Raw genomic sequence first — 20,289 nt, forward strand, 5'->3', positions numbered from 1 at the left:
ATATTCTGAATGCCTTACTTCCCTGGGCATGGACACATTGAAACTCCGACGTCTGGCAGCTGACTTGGCAGACACCCATAAAATTATTAACCATCTTACAAACAATAACTCTGAGCACCTTTTCAAACTCCACCTGTCTAACAGCCGTGGACATGTTTACAAAGTCAGAAAACAGCACAGCTCCCATAACTTTCGGAAACATTTTTTCACGCTAAGAGTTGCTGAAGCATGGAACAAACTGCCGACATCAGTTGTTAGTTGTCGGAGTATTGCATCCTTCAAAACTTCCATGCTTCCTGAGATTCGCCAACACTACACCTGATTTTCCCCCCTGCATACACACGCAAGCATGTATCTGACTCATACACTGTTCACTTTCCAGACATTTGTACATTACTGCATATACTTTATATGTACTTTTTGTCAAGTTGTGGTGCACCTGAGCACTGTATACAATAATTTCATTATTATATTTTATTGGCCCTAAAAGGAGAAATGGTAAAATTAACCTCAGCAGGATTTGAAGGTCAGGATTTAAATGAAATAAATAATGGATAAAAGATGCCTACACTGCAACATTAGATGCCAGAGTGTGTGCATTGAAGGAATCGTATTTATATGGGATATTAAACATGTGCATTATATATCCAAGTTTCCAACCAATTACCTAGATGTCAAAAGAGCACTACCACCATTGTTGTCCCACTCCCACCGCCACCACCATTACAACCTTATAATCCTTGTGAATATATGTCTTTATAATATGTGCAGCTGGAATACACAATATATATTATATATATATATAATACTACTTCAGAATGCAATGAATTATAAAAATTTGTCAACTCTCAAGTTGACTAAAAGAATTTGGATTTCAGAAATATTTGGCATATTTTCCTGTTTCCCAAAATTTGTAGAATGTGTTATTTTCTATTACAATTGATTGTTTTCTATTTGTAAATTTCCCTCTAAATATGTATATGTAAGTATATATATATTTGTATGTATATATATATATATATATATATATATATATATATGAGTCATGCACAGGAATGAGATATTAAAACTGCATGTATGCATCTCAGTTTGCATGTACATATGCAAACAACCAATGCACAGTATGTGACACACACATGCACATATCTTTATATATAAAAGTCAAGTTGTGTGTCTGTCTCCCACGATTTAGATTCCTAACTACTCCCACATTTTGCGGTGCAGTTTAACCAAAACCAGGTATCTTATAGTCGTGATTCATATCGAGCCCTTCTGGGTATTAGCACGCATCTACGATGAGTCTACAATTTAAAAAAAAATTTACCATAATTTTTTTTCCATTTTAATGCATTTTTTTCGCTATTATATAAGGAAAGTAACTCTCTAAAAATGTCTATGATGAGTCAACGATTTAAAAAAAAATTTACCATAATTTTTTTTCCATTTTTAATGCATTTTTTTGCTATTTTTTGGCTATAACTCTCTAAAAATGCTTATATAGTTATTTCCCTTACAAACCCGAGCAACGCCAGGCGATACTGCTAGTAAACATATACAAATAAAGGTATATGGCTGTGTGTTTGAGATAATCATGTCTCAATCATGAGGTTTGAGGATCAGTTCCACTGATGGCATGTTGGATAACTGGATTTGGTAAAGGAAAACTGAAAGAAGCCTAGTATATGACCACTGAAAGCAAAGAAAGCAGACAGGAAAATATAATGATGAAGATTATATGCATGCGTGAATGTGTTTGTGTATGTACGCTTACATATATACATATGCATACACACATATAGACATACATATATATATATATACATACACATATATATACATATAAATACACATATATATACATATAAATACACATATATATATACATATAAATACACATATATATATACACATATATACATATATATATATACACATATATACATATAAATACACATATATATACATATAAATACACATATATATATACACATATATACATATATATATATATACACATATATACATATATATATATATACACATATATACATATATATATATATACACATATATACATATATATACACATATATACATACATATATATACACATACATATATATACACATATACACATACATATATATACACATATATATATATATATATATAATATATATATATATACATATATATATACATATATATATACATATACAAATATATACATATACATCGCCTTTCCTCCCTTGGACACAAAGACCTGTTGAGGCAAGCGAAGTCGATATAGAACCTCATCCGACGACAGGCACCCATGCCAACCCCCTCTGCTTGCGAAGACATGTTGGGGCCAGCGAAATCGAAATCGAAACCGAATTGAACCAGCCAGGATCCCTGGTCTGGTGGTACGTAAAAAGCACTATCCGACTCGTGGCCGATGCCAGCGCCGCTTCGACTGGTTTCCGTGCCGGTGGCACGTAAAATACTCCAATCCGACTGTATGACAGGCACCCATGCCAACCCCCTTTGCTTGTGAAGACATGTTGGGGCAAGCGAAATCGAAATCGAATTGAACCAGCCAGGATCCCTGGTCTGGTGGTACGTAAAAAGCACTATCCGACTCGTGGCCGATGCCAGCACCGCCTCGACTGGCTTCCGTGCCGGTGGCACATAAAATACACCAATCCGACCGTGGCCGTTGCCAGCCTCACCTGGCACCTGTGCAGGTGGCACGTAAAAAGCACCCACTACACTCACGGAGTGGTTGGCGTTAGGAAGGGCATCCAGCTGTAGAAACATTGCCAGATTAGACTGGAGCCTGGTGCAGCCTTCTGGCTTCCCAGATCCCCGGTCGAACCGTCCAACCCATGCTAGCATGGAGAACGGACGTTAAACGATGATGATGATGATGATGATGATGATATATATATATATATATATCTTTTTGGATCAATTTCCAGTCTGCTTTGTGGAAGTTCAGATTGGAGAGATTTCAGGTGCTTCCTTTAAGCTGTATGTCTCTGGCTACTTTTGGCCCAACATAGACAGCTCTATTATGTTGTGATCCGAGACTAATGTCGGCGTCACTTTCACATCATGAACGACGTCCATATTGTTTGAGAACCAGAGATCCAAAATTTATTTGCCCTAGTTGGTCTAAGTACAACTTGCTCCATTAATAGGGCATTGACGAGGTTGAGCAGGAACTCCACCTGTGCTTGTTTGCAATGAGTCATTCCTGAGAGCATGAGGCCATCAGGCCGACTCAGCTAACCAAAAAGTTAACTTCGCTAACTGCTCATCCCCTAACTAAAAAATGAACTCTGCAAATGCTATACCACTAAACAGGTAAAAGAATTAGCGGAAGCTAATGCTAACAGATAACCACTAACTTTTATCATATGAATTTAACTTCAGTTTCATTCCTGGCCTTAAAACCCTTAAAAACAAATCTAGAGAGCTGAAATTTTCATGTTGTAGCTAAGACATAAGGCGCAGGAGTGGCTGTGTGGTAAGTAGCTTGCTTACCAACCACATGGTTCTGGGTTCAGTCCCACAGCGTGGTACCTTGGGCAAGTGTCTTCTACTATAACCTCGGGCCGACCAATGCCTTGTGAGTGGATTTGGTAGACGGAAACTGAAAGAAGCCTGTCGTATATATGTATATATATATATGTATGTGTGTGTGTATGTTTGTGTGTCTGTGTTTGTCCCCCTAGCATTGCTTGACAACCGATGCTGGTGTGTTTGCGTCCCCGTAACTTAGCGGTTCGGCAAAAGAGACCGATAGAATAAGTACTGGGCTTACAAAGAATAAGTCCCGGGGTCGAGTTGCTCGATTAAAGGCGGTGCTCCAGCATGGCCGCAGTCAAATGACTGAAACAAGTAAAAGAGTAAAGAATAAGAGTATAAAGCTTTCCAAAAAAATATAGCATACCAAGATCAGATGATGATCAAGGTGTATGCAAATAATTAAATGAACAAATAAAATTTAAAAATTAGTTTTTCAGTCAACATACACTTTATTTACTGTACAAAATGTATTAAACAAACCAAAAAGGTATAGTATAGCATAGGTATCATGCCAAGATCAGATGATCAAGGCTAGGCCTTCTCCAGCACCTCGACATGATGCTGGTTGCCCTTCATAAATATCAGCCTCTCAAAGTTACAATCTGACAGGGTGGCTCACTTGGCCCTCAAAATATCTTTGCCTATAGAGGCACTCAACTGCAGTACTAGATGGGATGGTGGTGTTATACTTGATGAACAGGTCGATCAAAACCTTTTCACTCAAAATGGTGACTTCAGTCAGGGCCTTCTTCGTGATGGCCTCCAGCTAAGTCCAAGTTCTGCGCTTTGAACTTCAGTGACCTGTGACTCCTGCTCTCCCAGAACCAAGTGATGTTGCTTAAGAAATCATCTTTCTCATCCTCACTGCTGGTGGTGCTACTGCCTTCCTAATTGGTCTCCATTAGAACTGCCTCTACAATGGTCTCCATGGCATTCGTTACTCTGCTATTTACTTAGACTGGTATGTCTTTTGAAGCACAGCAAACTGCCAGGAGTCTCGCTCCCCTGTCATCCCCTCTGTGAGTCCCAATGTTTGTAGATCCTTTCTCATCACTTTATATATAGCAATCAGTAAAGTCAGGTGCACTCCTTTGGATTACCAGCACCTGTGAAACCATCAAACCCATGCCAGCATGGGAAACAAGCATTAAATGATGATGGTGATGATGATTATATATATATATATATAAATACAAAATGGGACAAGAATGCAAAACATCCAGAAGACAAATCAAAAAACATGGATGGCTCATTCGAAGCCTTCAATCTTCAGTCAAGAACCAGATCATCCTCGCAATTTCAGCTGATTAATCTTGAGATTGCTCCAATCTGGCCAGCCCCAAAGAAAAACTAAGCTAGGAGCATTAGATTCCTTGGAAAAAAGCTTCAAATGTATACGAAACAAGGATGGAAAAATGGATAATGTTACACGAATATAAATACAAAAATAATACAAAAAAATAACAATAATAATAATAATAACAGGACATCACAACAGGCGTCTTTCGACTGGAGACAAATTGCATTCAGCTGGCATATCATCATCATATATACACACAGAGATACAAACATATATATATATATATATATATATATATATATACTCACATACAGACACATATACATGCATGTATAAATTCATGTATATACATGATCTAGATGTACATTCTCTGGATTCTGAGTCAATTTCCATGATTAGTATTACAATTGTTCAATCAAATGAACTACCCACTCATTAAATTATAAATGTTGTGGCCAAGCATTTTACAAACAAGTGTATGGATTGTCCCTAAATGTACCTGTCAGTCAGAATCACCATGACACTGTGTATGACAGGACTAAGTTCTTTCAATTGCAGGTTATGTTCATCTGATAGTCTTCCATGCACTTACTGTCTTATCCAGTTTCATCAACAATCATCATCATCATCATCATCATCATCAGATGTGGTTGTGTGGATAAGAAGCTTGCTTCCTTACCATGTGATCTTCAGTTTGGTCTCACTTTGTGACACCTTGGGCTCATGTCTTCTACTATAGCCGCAATTACATCAAAGCCTTGTGAGTGGATTTAGTAAATGGAAACTGAAAGAGGCTTACTACGTGTGTGTGTGTGTGCATGCATGTTTATGTGTGTGTGTGTGCACGTGCCTTTGTGTTGTATTTGTTGTCTATCACCACTTGACGGCTGGTACTGGTTTGTTTACATCCCCATAACTTACTGATTCAGCAAAAGAGAGTGGTAAAAATACATTTCGCACAATACTGGCACTAGTGAGGTCATCAAATAACGTGTAAGACAAGACTCCTCAAATGAGTCAGAGAGCAATATCGAGGAACTTGGCTTTATGCCATATGATGAGAGATTAAAGTATGATAGAGGGACAGGAACAGGTGCCTTGATGTAAAGGGAGATACATGGTTGCCCCAGGTGGAAGAGAAACAAGATGGTGGTGTAGGTGTGTCAGAATATATCCTCAAGTTACAGGAAATTGAATAAGTGGAATGGCAGGTATTGGGCTGCAGGTGTGGGAAGGAAGAGATAAGCATAGTGCATGAAGATACAGAAATATATATATACACACACACACACACACACACACACACGAGCAAAACGCCCCCCCCCCCCCGTCCAATGGACAGTGTTGAATTGCCAAACATTTAAACCAAATTTTCTCAAAACAACTTGTCTGACCGACCCATAGGATTCGCCCATGAGAAACACTGATTTAACCTAAATTTGAGATGCCAGCAAAAGAAGAAATAAAGTTAGACTTTTTTTCTATTCCAAAGAAAAACGATTTTATTCACACAAATATGCAACCGAAGAGTTTAAAGTACCAGTTAGTACATCACAACAGCTGATGTACTTACACGTACAAATGCACGTTCCCACGGCTTTATTGATCGCATTCTCATCTGGAATCATTTTTGTAATTTTTTCAAGACTTATATACGCCCTGATACCGTTGATATCTACATATCAAATTTGAACGCAATCGGATGGAGGATGCCCGAGATCCTAGAAGACACACACACAGACTGACAGAATGGATTTTATATAATAGATATATATATCTGTGTATAATTTAAAATTAAAATCAAAACGAGGGTGAAAAATTGGATATTAATTTGATAACATCAATTTTAACACCAGTGGTCTAGCGTATAATAAACTGAGATTCAATATCTGTGTATATATATATATATATATATACAGATCTCTCTCTCTCTCTCTCACTGGCAGGGCGACCAAGTAACTAGTAAGACAAAGATCCTTTGAGAAGGAAGGGGCACTGAAGGAGGTGATCTTGTGTCCATTAATCCAAGCCATGCCAGTATGGAAAAATAGGTCATAAGAACGATGATAATTTAGCACAGAAATATAGAAGCCTATAGGTGCAGGCATGGTTGAGTGGTTAAGTGATTACGAAATTCACTTCGCAACCAGGTGATTTCAGTTTCAGTCCCATTGCACAGCACTTTGGGTAAGTGTCTTCTACTACAGCCCCAGACCAACTAATGCCTTATGAGTGAATTTCAAAGAGGGAACCTGTGCAGAAGCCTGTCAGAGACTGTGTGTGTCAAAGAGTTCATTAGCTCCAGAACTCCAGATTTTTATGTTACTGGAATAAACAAACTTGTAACTCATTGGCAAAAAAATGTGTTGATTGTAATGGTACTTACTTTGATGAATAAAATTTCCACATTATTGAAATATATTGTGACGAATTTCATGTTTCAAAACGTTGCTTACTTTTTACTCAGGCTGATATCAGAATGTGAGTATGTGTGAATAGGTTTACTCAGATTAAAATATGGACATACACAACTGTTTCAACATAATCATCATCATCATTTAACATCAGTTGTCCATGCTGGCACGGGTTGGACGGTTTGACTGGGCTGGCATGCTGGAAGGCTGCACCAGGATCCAGTCTGATTTAGTATGGTTTTCCATGGCTGGATGCCCTTCCTAACGCCAACCATTCTGGGAGTGTAATTGATGCTTTTACATCTGCTTTCCATGGGTTGGAAGGTCTGACATGGAGTGGGCTAGCAGGGAGCCATCCAGATTCCAGCTGTCTGTTAAGGTATGGTTTCTATGGCTGGATGCCCTTCCTAGCACCAACCACTTAACAGAATGTGCTGGGTGCTTTTTACATGCCACTGGCATGGTTGCATTAACACAGCTCCAACACTTTTCAAGTAGCACCCACACCTGAAAGGATTTTACTTAGCTTGATGTGTCTTAATAAGTACAGCAGATTGTCACATCTCCTGGTCCGTTGTCATTTCCTCAATGAGGCCCAGAGTCTGAATATATAACAAATATGTCAAGGTAATTCATTTGATATAATTATGTATCTGTTTTGCAAGATTCTTGATGTGAAATCATGTGTTGAAACAGATGTTATATTTAGGTATAGTAGGCAGCAAGAAGGCAGAATCGTTAGCAGACCAGGTGAAATGCTTAGCGGTATTTCGTCTGCTGCTGAGTTCGAATTCTGTCAAGGTCAACTTTGCCGTTTGTCTTTTCAGAGTTGATAAATTAACCCTTTCATTACTGTATTTAATTTGAGATGCTCTGTGTTTCTTTCAATTACTTAAAATATAACAAAGAATTTAGTAAAATAACTTAGTTATCATTCAGCATGTGTTAGGAACATAAATTGTGACTAAAGTTTGGTTGAAGATTTTAATTCAAAACTTATGAAAACAAGACATTTGTACTCAGAGCCAGAGCTGGTTTCAGCCAGGTTGGTAACAAAAGAGTTAAATACCAGTTGATCACTGAGGTTGATCCCTTCTCCCCAAATGGCTGCCCTTGTGGAAAAATTTGAAACCATTATATTTAGGGATGGTCATTTTTTTTCATTGCGGAGACATGTGGTACAGAAAGTCATTGAAGAAGTCACAGAATGTGTGATGAGAAAAACTCTAATAATGATATTAACAAAGCTGAAGTGAAGATAAAATAAACAGTGTGTATTTTTAACTGGCCAAAGATGACCATCCCCAAATATAACAATTTATTTGACTTTTATCATTACATAAAAAATGTTAAATCATATGACTTTTAGACTGTAGTTTCTAAAGCTTGTGTATCTATCATTAATCATTCATAGAAACTAAAGTAGCTTCACACTTACTGCAAGCTTCTGGTAAAGTGTCATAGAATCTTTTTTTTTCTACCAATCTAACCAAAATACAGTCACTTTAACCTTTTTTTTTTACCATATTTCTGTTGAAACATACTCTTTACTCTTTTACTCTTTTACCTGTTACAGTCATTTGACTGTGGCCATGCTGGAGCACCATCTTTTAGTCGAGTAAATCGACCCCAGGACTTATTCTTATGTAATCCCAGTACTTATTCTATCGGTGTCTTTTGCCGAACCGCTAAGTCACGGGGACGCAAACACACCAGCATCGGTTGTCAAGCGATGTTGGGGGGACAAACACAGACACACAAACATACACACACACACATATATATATATATACGACAGGCTTCTTTCATTTTCCGTCTACCAAATCCACTCACAAGGTATTGGTCAGCCTGAGGCTATAGCAGAAGACACTTGCCCAAGATGCCACACAGTGGGACTGAACCCAGAACCATGTGGTTGGTAAGCCAGCTACTTACTACACCGCCACTCCTGGCTTTGTTTTAATTAATTTTGAAAATAATGAACAAATTAGTAAAATAACTTTGTCATTATTTCAGACAGGTTTGTATCAAAAGGGTTTAAACTATTTTCTTTATTCTCCTCATTATTTTATTGACTTGTTCTTTTGGTTATATAAAAATAGATTCAATCTCTGAAGTACAATTTTTTAATGAATTTTACAACTTGCGTCTGAGAATGTGACCTGTCCATTATTGTTTGTAACACCGTAGGAAAGGTTTGCAATATCCTAATTCACAGCTTAGTCCAAACAATTAACTAGTGTGTCTTCTTTTGTGAATCACTATGAAAGACAGCATGTTACAGTTGGAGTGAAAATCTCAGCATTTTTATGTGTTCTCAAACAAAACATGTATATTGCCATTCTTATTCTAACTGTGATTTGTTTAAAATAGCAGTCAAATCTCACCCACACTCTTAAACAAAGGGAATGAGCTATCTTGCTTAAGTCTTTTGTTATCTAATTTCTGTTGAAATATATCACCTTTATTTCAATTACTTTAGAAAATAATACAGAATTTAGTAAGATAACTCTGTCATTATTAACTCTTTAGCACTCAGAATACTCTGTCAGATAAATAATGCTTATTTGTTCATATTGCTTTGAATCAATCATGCATTATCTCAGAGCTTTGAGATTTTGATGTGATTGCTTGCCTTTAAAATAAACATTATAGAGTAGATATAAGAGGCCAGATCTGACCAGTTTGAGCATAAAAGAGGTAGATATATTTAGATTGAGTATAACCTTTTTTAAATGCCAGAGGGTTAAGCTGGTGTTTGGAACAAAAGTTGACATGTTATGTTGGCGGAAGGGTTTAAATTAGATCACTTTAAAACAAGAAGTTTGTAACATAGAACTAGGAGCAGAATGAAGTGGGTTGGTATAAAAAGGGTTAAAATGAGATGATTATTGATTTTGTTCATGCTCTTGGTTTCAATATTCAATAGCTATGAGAACAAGCTTGCAATATTTCACTTGTGAACTGGAATGAAACATCAAGAAGCACAACTTACCATAGAAAATCTACCACAGCGAACTCTTTTCAATTCATGCATGCATGGAAAAGTGGACACCAAAACCATGAAGATGATAATGACAATACACATACATACAAACATAAATACATATGATTGACTGACAGACAGACAGAGAAATATAGATTTATGCACAAAAACATATATTATACACATACAGGTGCACAATTGGCTGTGTGGTAAGTAGCTTGCTTACCAACCACATGGTTCCAGGTTCATTCCCACTGCATGGCACCTTGGACAAGTGTCTTCTACTATAGCCTCGGGCCGACCAAAGCCTTGTGAGGAGTGGGTTTGGTAGATGGAAACTGAAAGAAGCCTGTCGTATATATGTATATGTATATATATATATATATATATATATATATATATATATATATATATATATATGTATGTGTGTGTATATGTTTGTGTGTCTGTGTTTGTCCCCATCAACATCGCTTGACAACCGATGGTTGTGTGTTTACGTCGCCGTAACTTAGCGGTCCGGCAAAAGGGACCGATAGAATAAGTACTAGGCTTCAAAAGAATAAGCCCTGGAGTCAATTTGCTCAACTAAAGGTGGTACTCCAGCATGGCCGCAGTCAAATGACTGAAACATATGAAGTAAAAGTAAAGGAATCTCCTGCAGTTTCAAGGATGAGGTTCCAGTTTTGTTATCAACTGAACTTCGTACACATTAAATTGGTTCGTCAGTGGCTGAATATTCCATAGACATTTGTACCCTTAATTAATCAAGGCATACATGTATACATATATGTATGTATGTATATGTGCATTTGTGTGTATGTGTGCATGTGTGTGTCATTATTCAGTTTTATTTCAGGAGTTCTTGCCAATAGAGAAAGAGCTGGTTTCTAACCTTGATTCAAGGCTCCTTCATTGGAATTGCAACATCAACAACAGGATATTTTTGTTTGTATGTATGTATGTATATGCATGCTTGCTTGCTTGTATCTTTATCTTTTATGCCTTTCTTGTTTCAGTCATTGTACTGCAGCCATGCTGGGGTTTAGTCAAACAAGCAACCCCAGTACTTATTTTTAAATCTTATACGAGCTCTATTGGGCTGATCTGCTGAACCATTAAGTCACAGGGATGTAAACAAACCAACAAACACAAAGACACACACACACACACATACATGGGTCAGATGAAATTTGTTGAGGCAGATTTTCCACAACAGATGCCTTTCCTGTCACCAATCCTCACCCGTTTCTAAGCACTGTAATATTTCCCCATGGCTAGACATGTTTTTGCAGAAGATTGGGAATGGAAGGACATTGCTTATATGATAGTGACACTCATCTACAGTGTGATGTCAAGACAAGAACACACACACACACACACACATGCATACACAAACACATCTACTGACAAGAATTTGAATGGCCCAGACCTATAGTAGAAGACACTTGCCCAAGATGCCATGCAGTGGAACTTAACTTGAACCCATGTGGTGTGGAGGCAAACTTAACATTGTGGTGTGGAGGCAAACTTAAACCTCTAGAATTCAAATTATTCTGCCAAATGTAATACTTTTCATTCAAATTGTTTTTAATTAATTATGCATTATTTTGTAGCTTTGAAATTTTGATGATGTGATTGTATATTTTATAATGACATCAAAGGGTAGGTGTGACAGGCTGGATCTGGCTGGTTAGAACATAAAAACAGATAGAATATTTTAGCCAGATATAACCAGTTTAAATGCTACAGGATTAACCTGAATCCAAGTGATGTGGATGCAAACTTCTTAACCATGTGATGGTGATGCTGGTGATTGTGTTGGAGGCAGCAGTAGTAAAGATAAAACTGACTATATTCATTTCAAAGATTAGCAAAGATTACTTCATAGAAACATATCAGCATTAGGAATATAATGTTACAGTTAGTATTTTCTAAATGAAATGCTCCACTTAAATTACATTATAGAAACGAATTTGAATTTATATTTAATTTCTATTTTTAGATGCAGGTGTGGCTGTGTGGCTAAAAAGCTTGCTTTGCAATCATGAAGTTTTGGGTTCGGTCACATCACCTTGAGCAAATGTCTTCTAATATAGCTTTGGGCCAAGTGGAGGCGCAATGGCCCAGTGGTTAGGGCAGCGGACTCGCGGTCGGAGGATCGCGGTTTCGATTCCCAGACCGGGTGTTGTGTGTGTTTATTGAGCGAAAATACCTAAAAGCTCCATGAGGCTCCGGCAAGGGGTGGTGGCGACCCCAGTTGTACTCTTTTGCCACAACTTTCTCTCACTCTCTCTTCCTGTTTGTTGAGTAACGCTGCGATGGACTGGCACCCCCACCCAGCTGGGGGGAACACATATGCCACGGAAACCGGGAAACCGGGTTTATGAGCCTGGCTAGGCTTGAAAAGGGCGATGTTTATCCTTATAGCCTTGGGCCAACCAATGCCTTATGAATGAATTTGGTAGACAGAAACTATATGGAGGCCTGTTGTATATACAGCACCATGAAAAAGTCTTCAGCCACTTTAAACTATTGTAAATTTCTATTAATTGCCAAATTATAAGTGAATGTTTCGCATTGCATTTTTTACAGTTGAAACATTGACCCTGTTGGAGTCATTTCTATACCTAATCATTATACTTTGTAGTAGGGTTTTTGAATGAGAGGGGAAGATGTGAGATGACCACCAAAAATGGCCGTGCAAAAGTTTTCAGCCACCTCATATAAAACAATCAAGATACATTGTTTTAAAACAGAAAAATGTCTATAATGAAAATTTATAACATAATGTTCATTTCAAGAAGTTATTGTACATTGTTAATATTTTATGTGGCTTCCCTTAGCTTGAATAACTTCTTCAATGTACATAGGAAGAGATGTGTACAGATCCTTCACCATCTTCACAGGTATGAGATGCCATTCTCTGTGGCTGAGCTTCCACAACTCTACAAGATAGCATGGATTCTTCTGACAAACTCTTATCTTTAGTTCTGTCCACATTTACTCCATGATATTTAAGTCAGAGCTCTGAGCTGGCCAATCTTTCAATATGGTAACACCTGCATCAGCTAGACTGTGTTGTGTTGCACACAATCTGTAGCACAGAGCTCTGCCATGCTGAAAAATCTCATAAGTTGCCAATTAGTAGAAATTTACAATAGTTTAAAGTGGCTGAAGACTTTTGCACAGTACTGTATATATATAGATACATATATATATATATTATATATATATATATATATATATATATATATCTGTGTGTGTGTGTGTGTGTATTAGTTCAAAGATGAACACAGGTGTAGGAACAACAAGCAAGTGTATTAGTTTGATGCTCAAGAAAAATGGAAAAGTCTTATATACATATTATATATATATATATATATATATATATATATATATATATATGAATATATAATCAGCATCATCATTTAACATCTGTTGTCCATGCTGATATGGGTCGGACAGTTTGACCAGGGCTGGCAAGTTGAGGAGTGAGGGGCTGCACCAGACTCCAGTCTGATTTGCCATGGTTCCTATGGCTGGATGCCCTTCCTAATGCCAACCACTCCGAGAGTGTAATGAGTCCTTTTACATGCCACTGGTATCTGCCATGACTATGATTTCACTTGGTTTGATGGGTCTTCTACTCAAACATGGCATGTTGCTGAAGGTCTCAGTCATTTGTCATTGCTTCTGTGAGGTCCAACGTTCACAATAATATATATATATATATATATATATATATGTAAAATTTTATATGTGTATATATAAATATATTTATATGTAAATATGTAAAAATTAATGTGTGTGTGTATACATATATACACATACATAAATTTTTACATATACATATATATATATACATATTTATGTAAAATTTTATATATGTATCTATAAATATATTTATATGTAAATATGTAAAAATTTACGTGTGTGTATACATAAATTTTTACATATATATATTAATTATATTTATTTTTTGTTTTTTATGTTTTGGTTTATGTCTATCACTGTTTGAGTTGCCTAATAGTGGTTTTATCTCTAATTTAATTTTTATATATATATATACATACATATATACATAGCATATATTTATCACTCTACTTGACAACTGGTGTTGGTTTGTTTACATCCCTGTAGCATAGCAGTTTTTGTTCAGATAATTTTTAGTATATACATTTGTCAAAGTTTTTTTTGCCACACATCTGTGATCTCATCAGTGACTCTCTGTCCCACTGTCTCCCCTTGTCCTGTTTATTCCAGTTACACACACAAATGCACAAGCACACTCACACACTTTCTCTCTCTAACCCTTCCTTCTAAGTGTTAAACTAATACACTTATTTAAAGCTGTCCTCAAGTCGTCTTCTTTTTTTAGCTCACTGTCTAATAATCTATTAATACTTCAGTTGAGGCACTTCAGTTGATTGAACAAGTGAATACTCATCATCAAAACTGACTGAGATTTATTTATTGTAATTTAGTTACTCTGTCACAGTAAAACACCATACTGGGTGATCTATCGTGTCAAGTGGGTACCTCACTGTTTACGAATACCACCACTCTTAATGGCTTATGAACAAGTGGTTGAGTTACAAAATATACTTTATATACAAACACAACAGCTCAAGCTGCTACTATTAAAATCTAGATATTTATTGAATTTAGTTGATGTTGCTTAACTGTTTAGCATTTAAACTGGTCAATAAATAAACCCCAGTCCCACTGCGTGGCATCTTGGGCAAGTGTCTTCTACTATAGCTTTGGGCTGACTAAAGCTTTGTCAGTGGATTTGGTAGACAGAAACTGGAAGAAGCCTGTCGTATATATATATATATATATATGTATGTATGTGTGTGTATATGTTTGTGTGTCTGTGTTAATACCCCCACCATCACTTGTCAACCAATGCTGGTGTGTTTACGTCCCCGTAAACTAGAAGTTCAGCAAAAAAGACCGATAGAATAACCACAAGGCTTACAAAATATAATTCCTGGGGTCGATTTGCTCGGCTAAAGGTGATGCACCAGCATGGCTGCAGCCAATTGACTGAAACAAGTTAAAAAAAAAAAAAAAGAAAGAGTAAAAGAGGATATTTAGCCAAAATAGTCTATCTTTTTTTGTATTCAAACTGGACAGGTTCAGCCTCTCATACCTACTTAAAATGTCATTCCAAAAATAAATAATCACAACATTGAAATCTCGAAGTAATGAGATAATGCTTAATTAATTCAAAACAGCATGAATAAATAATCATTACATTTGACACAACAATATGAATGCTAAAGGGTTAATAATGATTTCAAATTTCGGCACAAAGCCAGCAATTTCATGGAGGGGTTAAGTCTGTTACATCAATTACAATGCTCAACTGGTACTTATTTTATCAAACCTGAAAGGATGAAAGGCAAAGTCATCCTCGGCAGGATTTTACCTCAGAACTTAAAGGCAGACAATATACTGCTAAGCTTTTTGTCTAGTGTGCTAACAATTCTGCTAGTTTGCCGCTTTTATGTTGTTTAGTAATCCTTTCTGCTATAGGTACAAGGCCTGAAACTTGGGGAAGGGAAATAGTTGATTACATTGACTCAAGCACTCAGCTGGTACTTATTTCATCGAACCCGAAAGGATGAAAGGCAAAGTTGACCATGGTGGAATTTGAACTTGGAATGTAAAGACAGACAAAATACCACTTAAGTATTTTGCCTAGCATACTCTTTTACTTGTTTCAGTCATTTGACTGTTGCCATGCTGGAGCACCGCCTTTAGTTGAGCAAATCGACCCAGGGATTTATTCTTTGTAAGCCTAGTACTTATTCTATCGGTCTCTTTTGCCAAACCACTGTTACGGGGACGTAAACACACCAGCATCAGTTGTCAAGCGATGTTGGAGGGACAAACACAGACACACAAACATATACACACACATACATATATAAATATATATATATATATACATATATATGACAGGCTTCTTTCAGTTTCCATCTACCAAATCCACTCACAAGGCTTTGGTCGGCCTGAGGCTATAGTAGAAGACACTTGCCCAAGGTGCCACGCAGTGGGACTGAACCCAGAACCATGTGGTCAGTAAGCAAGCTACTTACAACACAGCCACTCCTACGCCTATGGCATGCTAATAATTCTGCCTGCTCACCACTTTCATGTTGTCTTTAATAATAATAATTAGTTTGTTGTATACAGTGCCCATGTGTTCTACAACTCATCAGGAAAAAGTAAAAGAGGGGACAGAAAACAGCAGTAAGTCAAACAATGAAAGACAGCAAAGAAAGCGATGAAAAGTACATGCACAGTACATAGAACAAAGCAGACAGATAGTAAAAGAGCAAAAAAGGGAAAATTTGAGAAGCATGGAATTTTTGAAGGCTGCATTGTCCTGATAGCTAACGCAAAGCCAAGACAGATAGTTTTTCCACGCTTCAAGAAGCCTGAGCGTGAAAGAATAAAGTCAACCTATGATCAAGGGCATTCTAGTTATGACCATACTGTATTTTGGTTGGGAATTGTGTATCTGGGATTTTATTATCGAACGTGCCATGCCTTTTTAAGATGGTAGGGTGTAATTTGACGGAGATTTGGTTGCTATTCATAACAAGTTAAATGGCCACATTGAGAATTCCTTGTTGTTCAGAGTAATTTTCTTTTATTCTTTTACTTGTTTCAGTCATTTGACTGCGGCCATGCTGGAGTACTGCCTTTAGTCGAGCAAATCGACCCCAGGGCTTATTCTTTGGAAGCCTAGTACTTATTCTATCAGTCTCTTTTGCTGAACCGCTAAGTTACGGGGACATAAACACACCAGCATCGGTTGTCAAGCGATGGGGGGGGGGGCAAACACAGACACACAAACATATATATATACACATATACGACGGGCTTCTTCCAGTTTCTGTCTACCAAATCCACTCACAAGGCTTTTGGTCAGACTGAGGCTAAAATAGAAGACACTTGCCCAAGGTGCCACCTGGTGGGACTGAACCCATGACCATGTGGTTGGTAAGCAAGCTTACCACACCACACACCACACAGCCACTCCTGCACCTAAATTCCACGTCGGCCCTGATCGAAAAGACTTCTGATCAATAACATTCAAACTGTGAACAGCTCTCTCTCTCTCTCTCTCTCTCTCTCTCTCCCATAATATATTTAGGTATACATTATCATTCGTATCTTTCCTTTACTTTTCAAGGCGGTGGAATGAGATTTAATAGAGATTTGACTATTATTTCTCGCATGTCGATTGAGATGCAAGAGGGGCTTATTTTTATTGTTGTCACGGCTAATTTTGAAGACTATCCAAAACATAGCGAGGTAGAGGATATCTAAATACTAATTTTCTCTGTCGTTTGTATTCTTGGACCTATTAACATGGATATCAAAGGCAGCGAGCTGGCAGAATCGTTAACAAACCGGGCAAAATGCTTACCGGCATTTCTTCCGCCTTCTCGTTCTAAGTTCAAATTCCGCTGAAGTCGACTTTCACTTTTATCCTTCCGAAGTCGATAAAGTAAGTACCAGTCGAGCACTGGGGTCGATGTAATCGATTTACCCACGCCCTGAACTTACTTGTTTTGTGTCAAAATTTGAAATCAATATAAATATCTATATATTTATACTTTAAAAAAAATTCATAATCTGAAAGTCTCCACGTTTTACTTTCTCTCGTCTTGCATGTACACATAGATACATATTTTGCATTTCATACCCAAATAGATATAGTTCATATATTTGACGTATCTAATTTGTTTATCCGCATACTTGTCTACACACACACACACAGATATCGTCAATAGTTCACATATCCGGAAAAAAGCACACTATATCTATTTCTTTACTACCCGCAAGGGGCTAAATATAGAGTGGACAAACAAGGACAGACAAACGGATTAAGTCGATTATATCGACCCCAGTGCGTAACTGGTACTTATTTAATCGACTCCGAAAGGATGAAAGGCAAAGTCGACCTCGGCGAAATTTGAACTCAGAACGTAGAGGCTGACGAAATACTGCTAAGCATTTCGCCCGGCGTGCTAACTTTTCTGCCAGCTCGCCGCCTCAAAGCACACTATATCATTAGAGCCATAATAATTAACTCCTTAAATATATATATTAAGAAATACACACACACACTCTTTCCCTTCCTTTTAAGCGCTGAAATGATACATTTGCTAAAAGTTGTCCGCGTGTTGTCTTTTTTTTTATTTTTCACCTCACTGTCTAATATATTGATACTTTTTTTTCATAGATCCATAAACAGTTGAAAACTGTCAATCGCCCACAAAAGTCAAACAGGAACAACAATAAACACAAGAACATCACTCATTTCGTCATTAACCCCCCAAATATTTTAAATTTGAAATTTAAAAAAAACAAGGATATAGGGTTTTTTTTTTACCCTGTGGCTTCTTTACCATTTCTAAGGAGGCGTAGCAACGAAAACGCAAGCTAATTAGAAACAATAATAACACAAAGTACCGAGAAATAATGAATGGAAAGAGAAAGTAATTTTGAATACGGGTATTTCTATATTAATTGTCGTACATTCGCTATGTAATTGTAAATATTAAACTGAATGAGGGGGTGATCGAACATTGATAGAGACCCTACCAAAAATCCAGTTATGTGTGTTTACAGTTTCGAATCTAAGTTTCAACTCCTCCTAAACACCGAGAGAGTTTCTACGTGATCATCTATCTGTTAGAAAAAAAAAGTCAGTCACGTAGCTCTCAAATTACACCCAATCGTCTTAAAAAGGTAAAGACACATCGGATTATGTAATCTAAAATAAAAAGGCAGGATGGTCAGAGTTGGAACATCTTTGGTCATAAGTCTGTTCAATCAGAGTTGACCTACGGCTAAACAAAACAATCTCAAGTTACCGGCACAGTTTAATGATGTGTAACGAAGCATAATAAAACAATGGAAATATAAATGCAGGTAGGAGACCAAAGAAGAAGTGTTTACGTAAATATGTGTACAATATAAACAGGTGCATAATACTTTGTACCCATTAATTAGTTTCCTAACGAAGTGATTATTTACGACAGGAAGAAAAGGGGAGGAAAGAAATTGATCAAATTAAACACCAGCATTCTCCCTCGCTCCCCCACACTTTTTTTTATTTATTACGGAAATATCAGCTTACCTGCCCACTGCTGAAAGCAAACACCAGCGCCGATCCGACTGCTGTGAGGCCCCATGTAAATAAAGTCCCGAGCAGTGCCTGTACAAGAGGACTGTATTCTTTTATCATGGTTTTCGATTTTCACAACAACCAAAGGGTTTTTTTTTTTTTCTCCTTTTCACACGTTAAAAGAATATTGTGTGAGAGATTATCTAAATATTAAAATGTGTCCCAAAGATATTGGCTTAAGTCGGCATCGTGGAACTTGTCAAAACCGCAGCCGTCGTCGTGGTGTTAGTTCCTGTGACTGAAGAACATCAATAATAACAACACGAGTCGGCGAGAAGAGTTGGTGGTGCCACGGAGAAAGTTTACAGAACGCTTTTATTCGAGTCTCCTTGCATATAAGAGTGAGATGAATAACTTTTAATTATCTCCCTTACACGTAAGCACTCGTTCTGTTCTACAGTTACTTAAAATTTTGCTGAGTTTGTTGTTTGCCAACAAACCAGTCCCAGCCAATGAAAAACTTCCAGCCGTGACCTATCGAGTTGAAATTATTCAATCTCTTCCTTTCTACCTTTTTCTTTCTTTCTCTCATTTCTGTCCCTTCTCTCTATCTCTCTCTCTTTTTGTACCACCCTATTTTTCTATCTATTGATCTCTCTCTCTCTCTCTCTGTAATCATTAAGTACAACGTCATCACCTTATCAAATAATAATTTCGTGGCACTTAGGAAGATAAAAAATGTAGGATCTTTTCGGTTTGAACGGCAGTTTTTAAAAATAATTTCCACGTAACTAAAAAATTTTAAACTTCGTATACTGGTAGAATGTATTTATAAAACATCTTCTCTTGGCTTTATTGAGAA

At 37.1% G+C, this 20,289-nt stretch overlaps 1 protein-coding gene across 6 annotated transcripts in view; it reads right to left on the reverse strand.

The window, feature by feature from the left end:
- The window catches only part of LOC115232566 (zinc transporter ZIP11), a 166,291-nt gene extending 146,449 nt beyond the window's left edge, over positions 1-19,842 (reverse strand). For 4 of the 6 annotated variants that reach the window (XM_036513093.1, XM_029802530.2, XM_029802527.2 and 1 more), the window contains exon 1: positions 19,440-19,841. In XM_036513093.1, coding sequence (XP_036368986.1) covers positions 19,440-19,547 — 108 coding nt within the window. In that variant the 5' untranslated portion in view covers positions 19,548-19,841. Of the gene's footprint in view, positions 1-19,439 lie in introns of all 6 variants that reach the window. The other 2 variants (XM_029802528.2, XM_036513108.1) reach the window with 2 other exon arrangements.
- Positions 19,843-20,289: the final 447 nt, after the last annotated feature.

Source organism: Octopus sinensis, linkage group LG2 (genome assembly GCF_006345805.1).
Source record: "Octopus sinensis linkage group LG2, ASM634580v1, whole genome shotgun sequence".
In the NCBI taxonomy this organism is placed as follows: domain Eukaryota; kingdom Metazoa; phylum Mollusca; class Cephalopoda; order Octopoda; family Octopodidae; genus Octopus; species Octopus sinensis.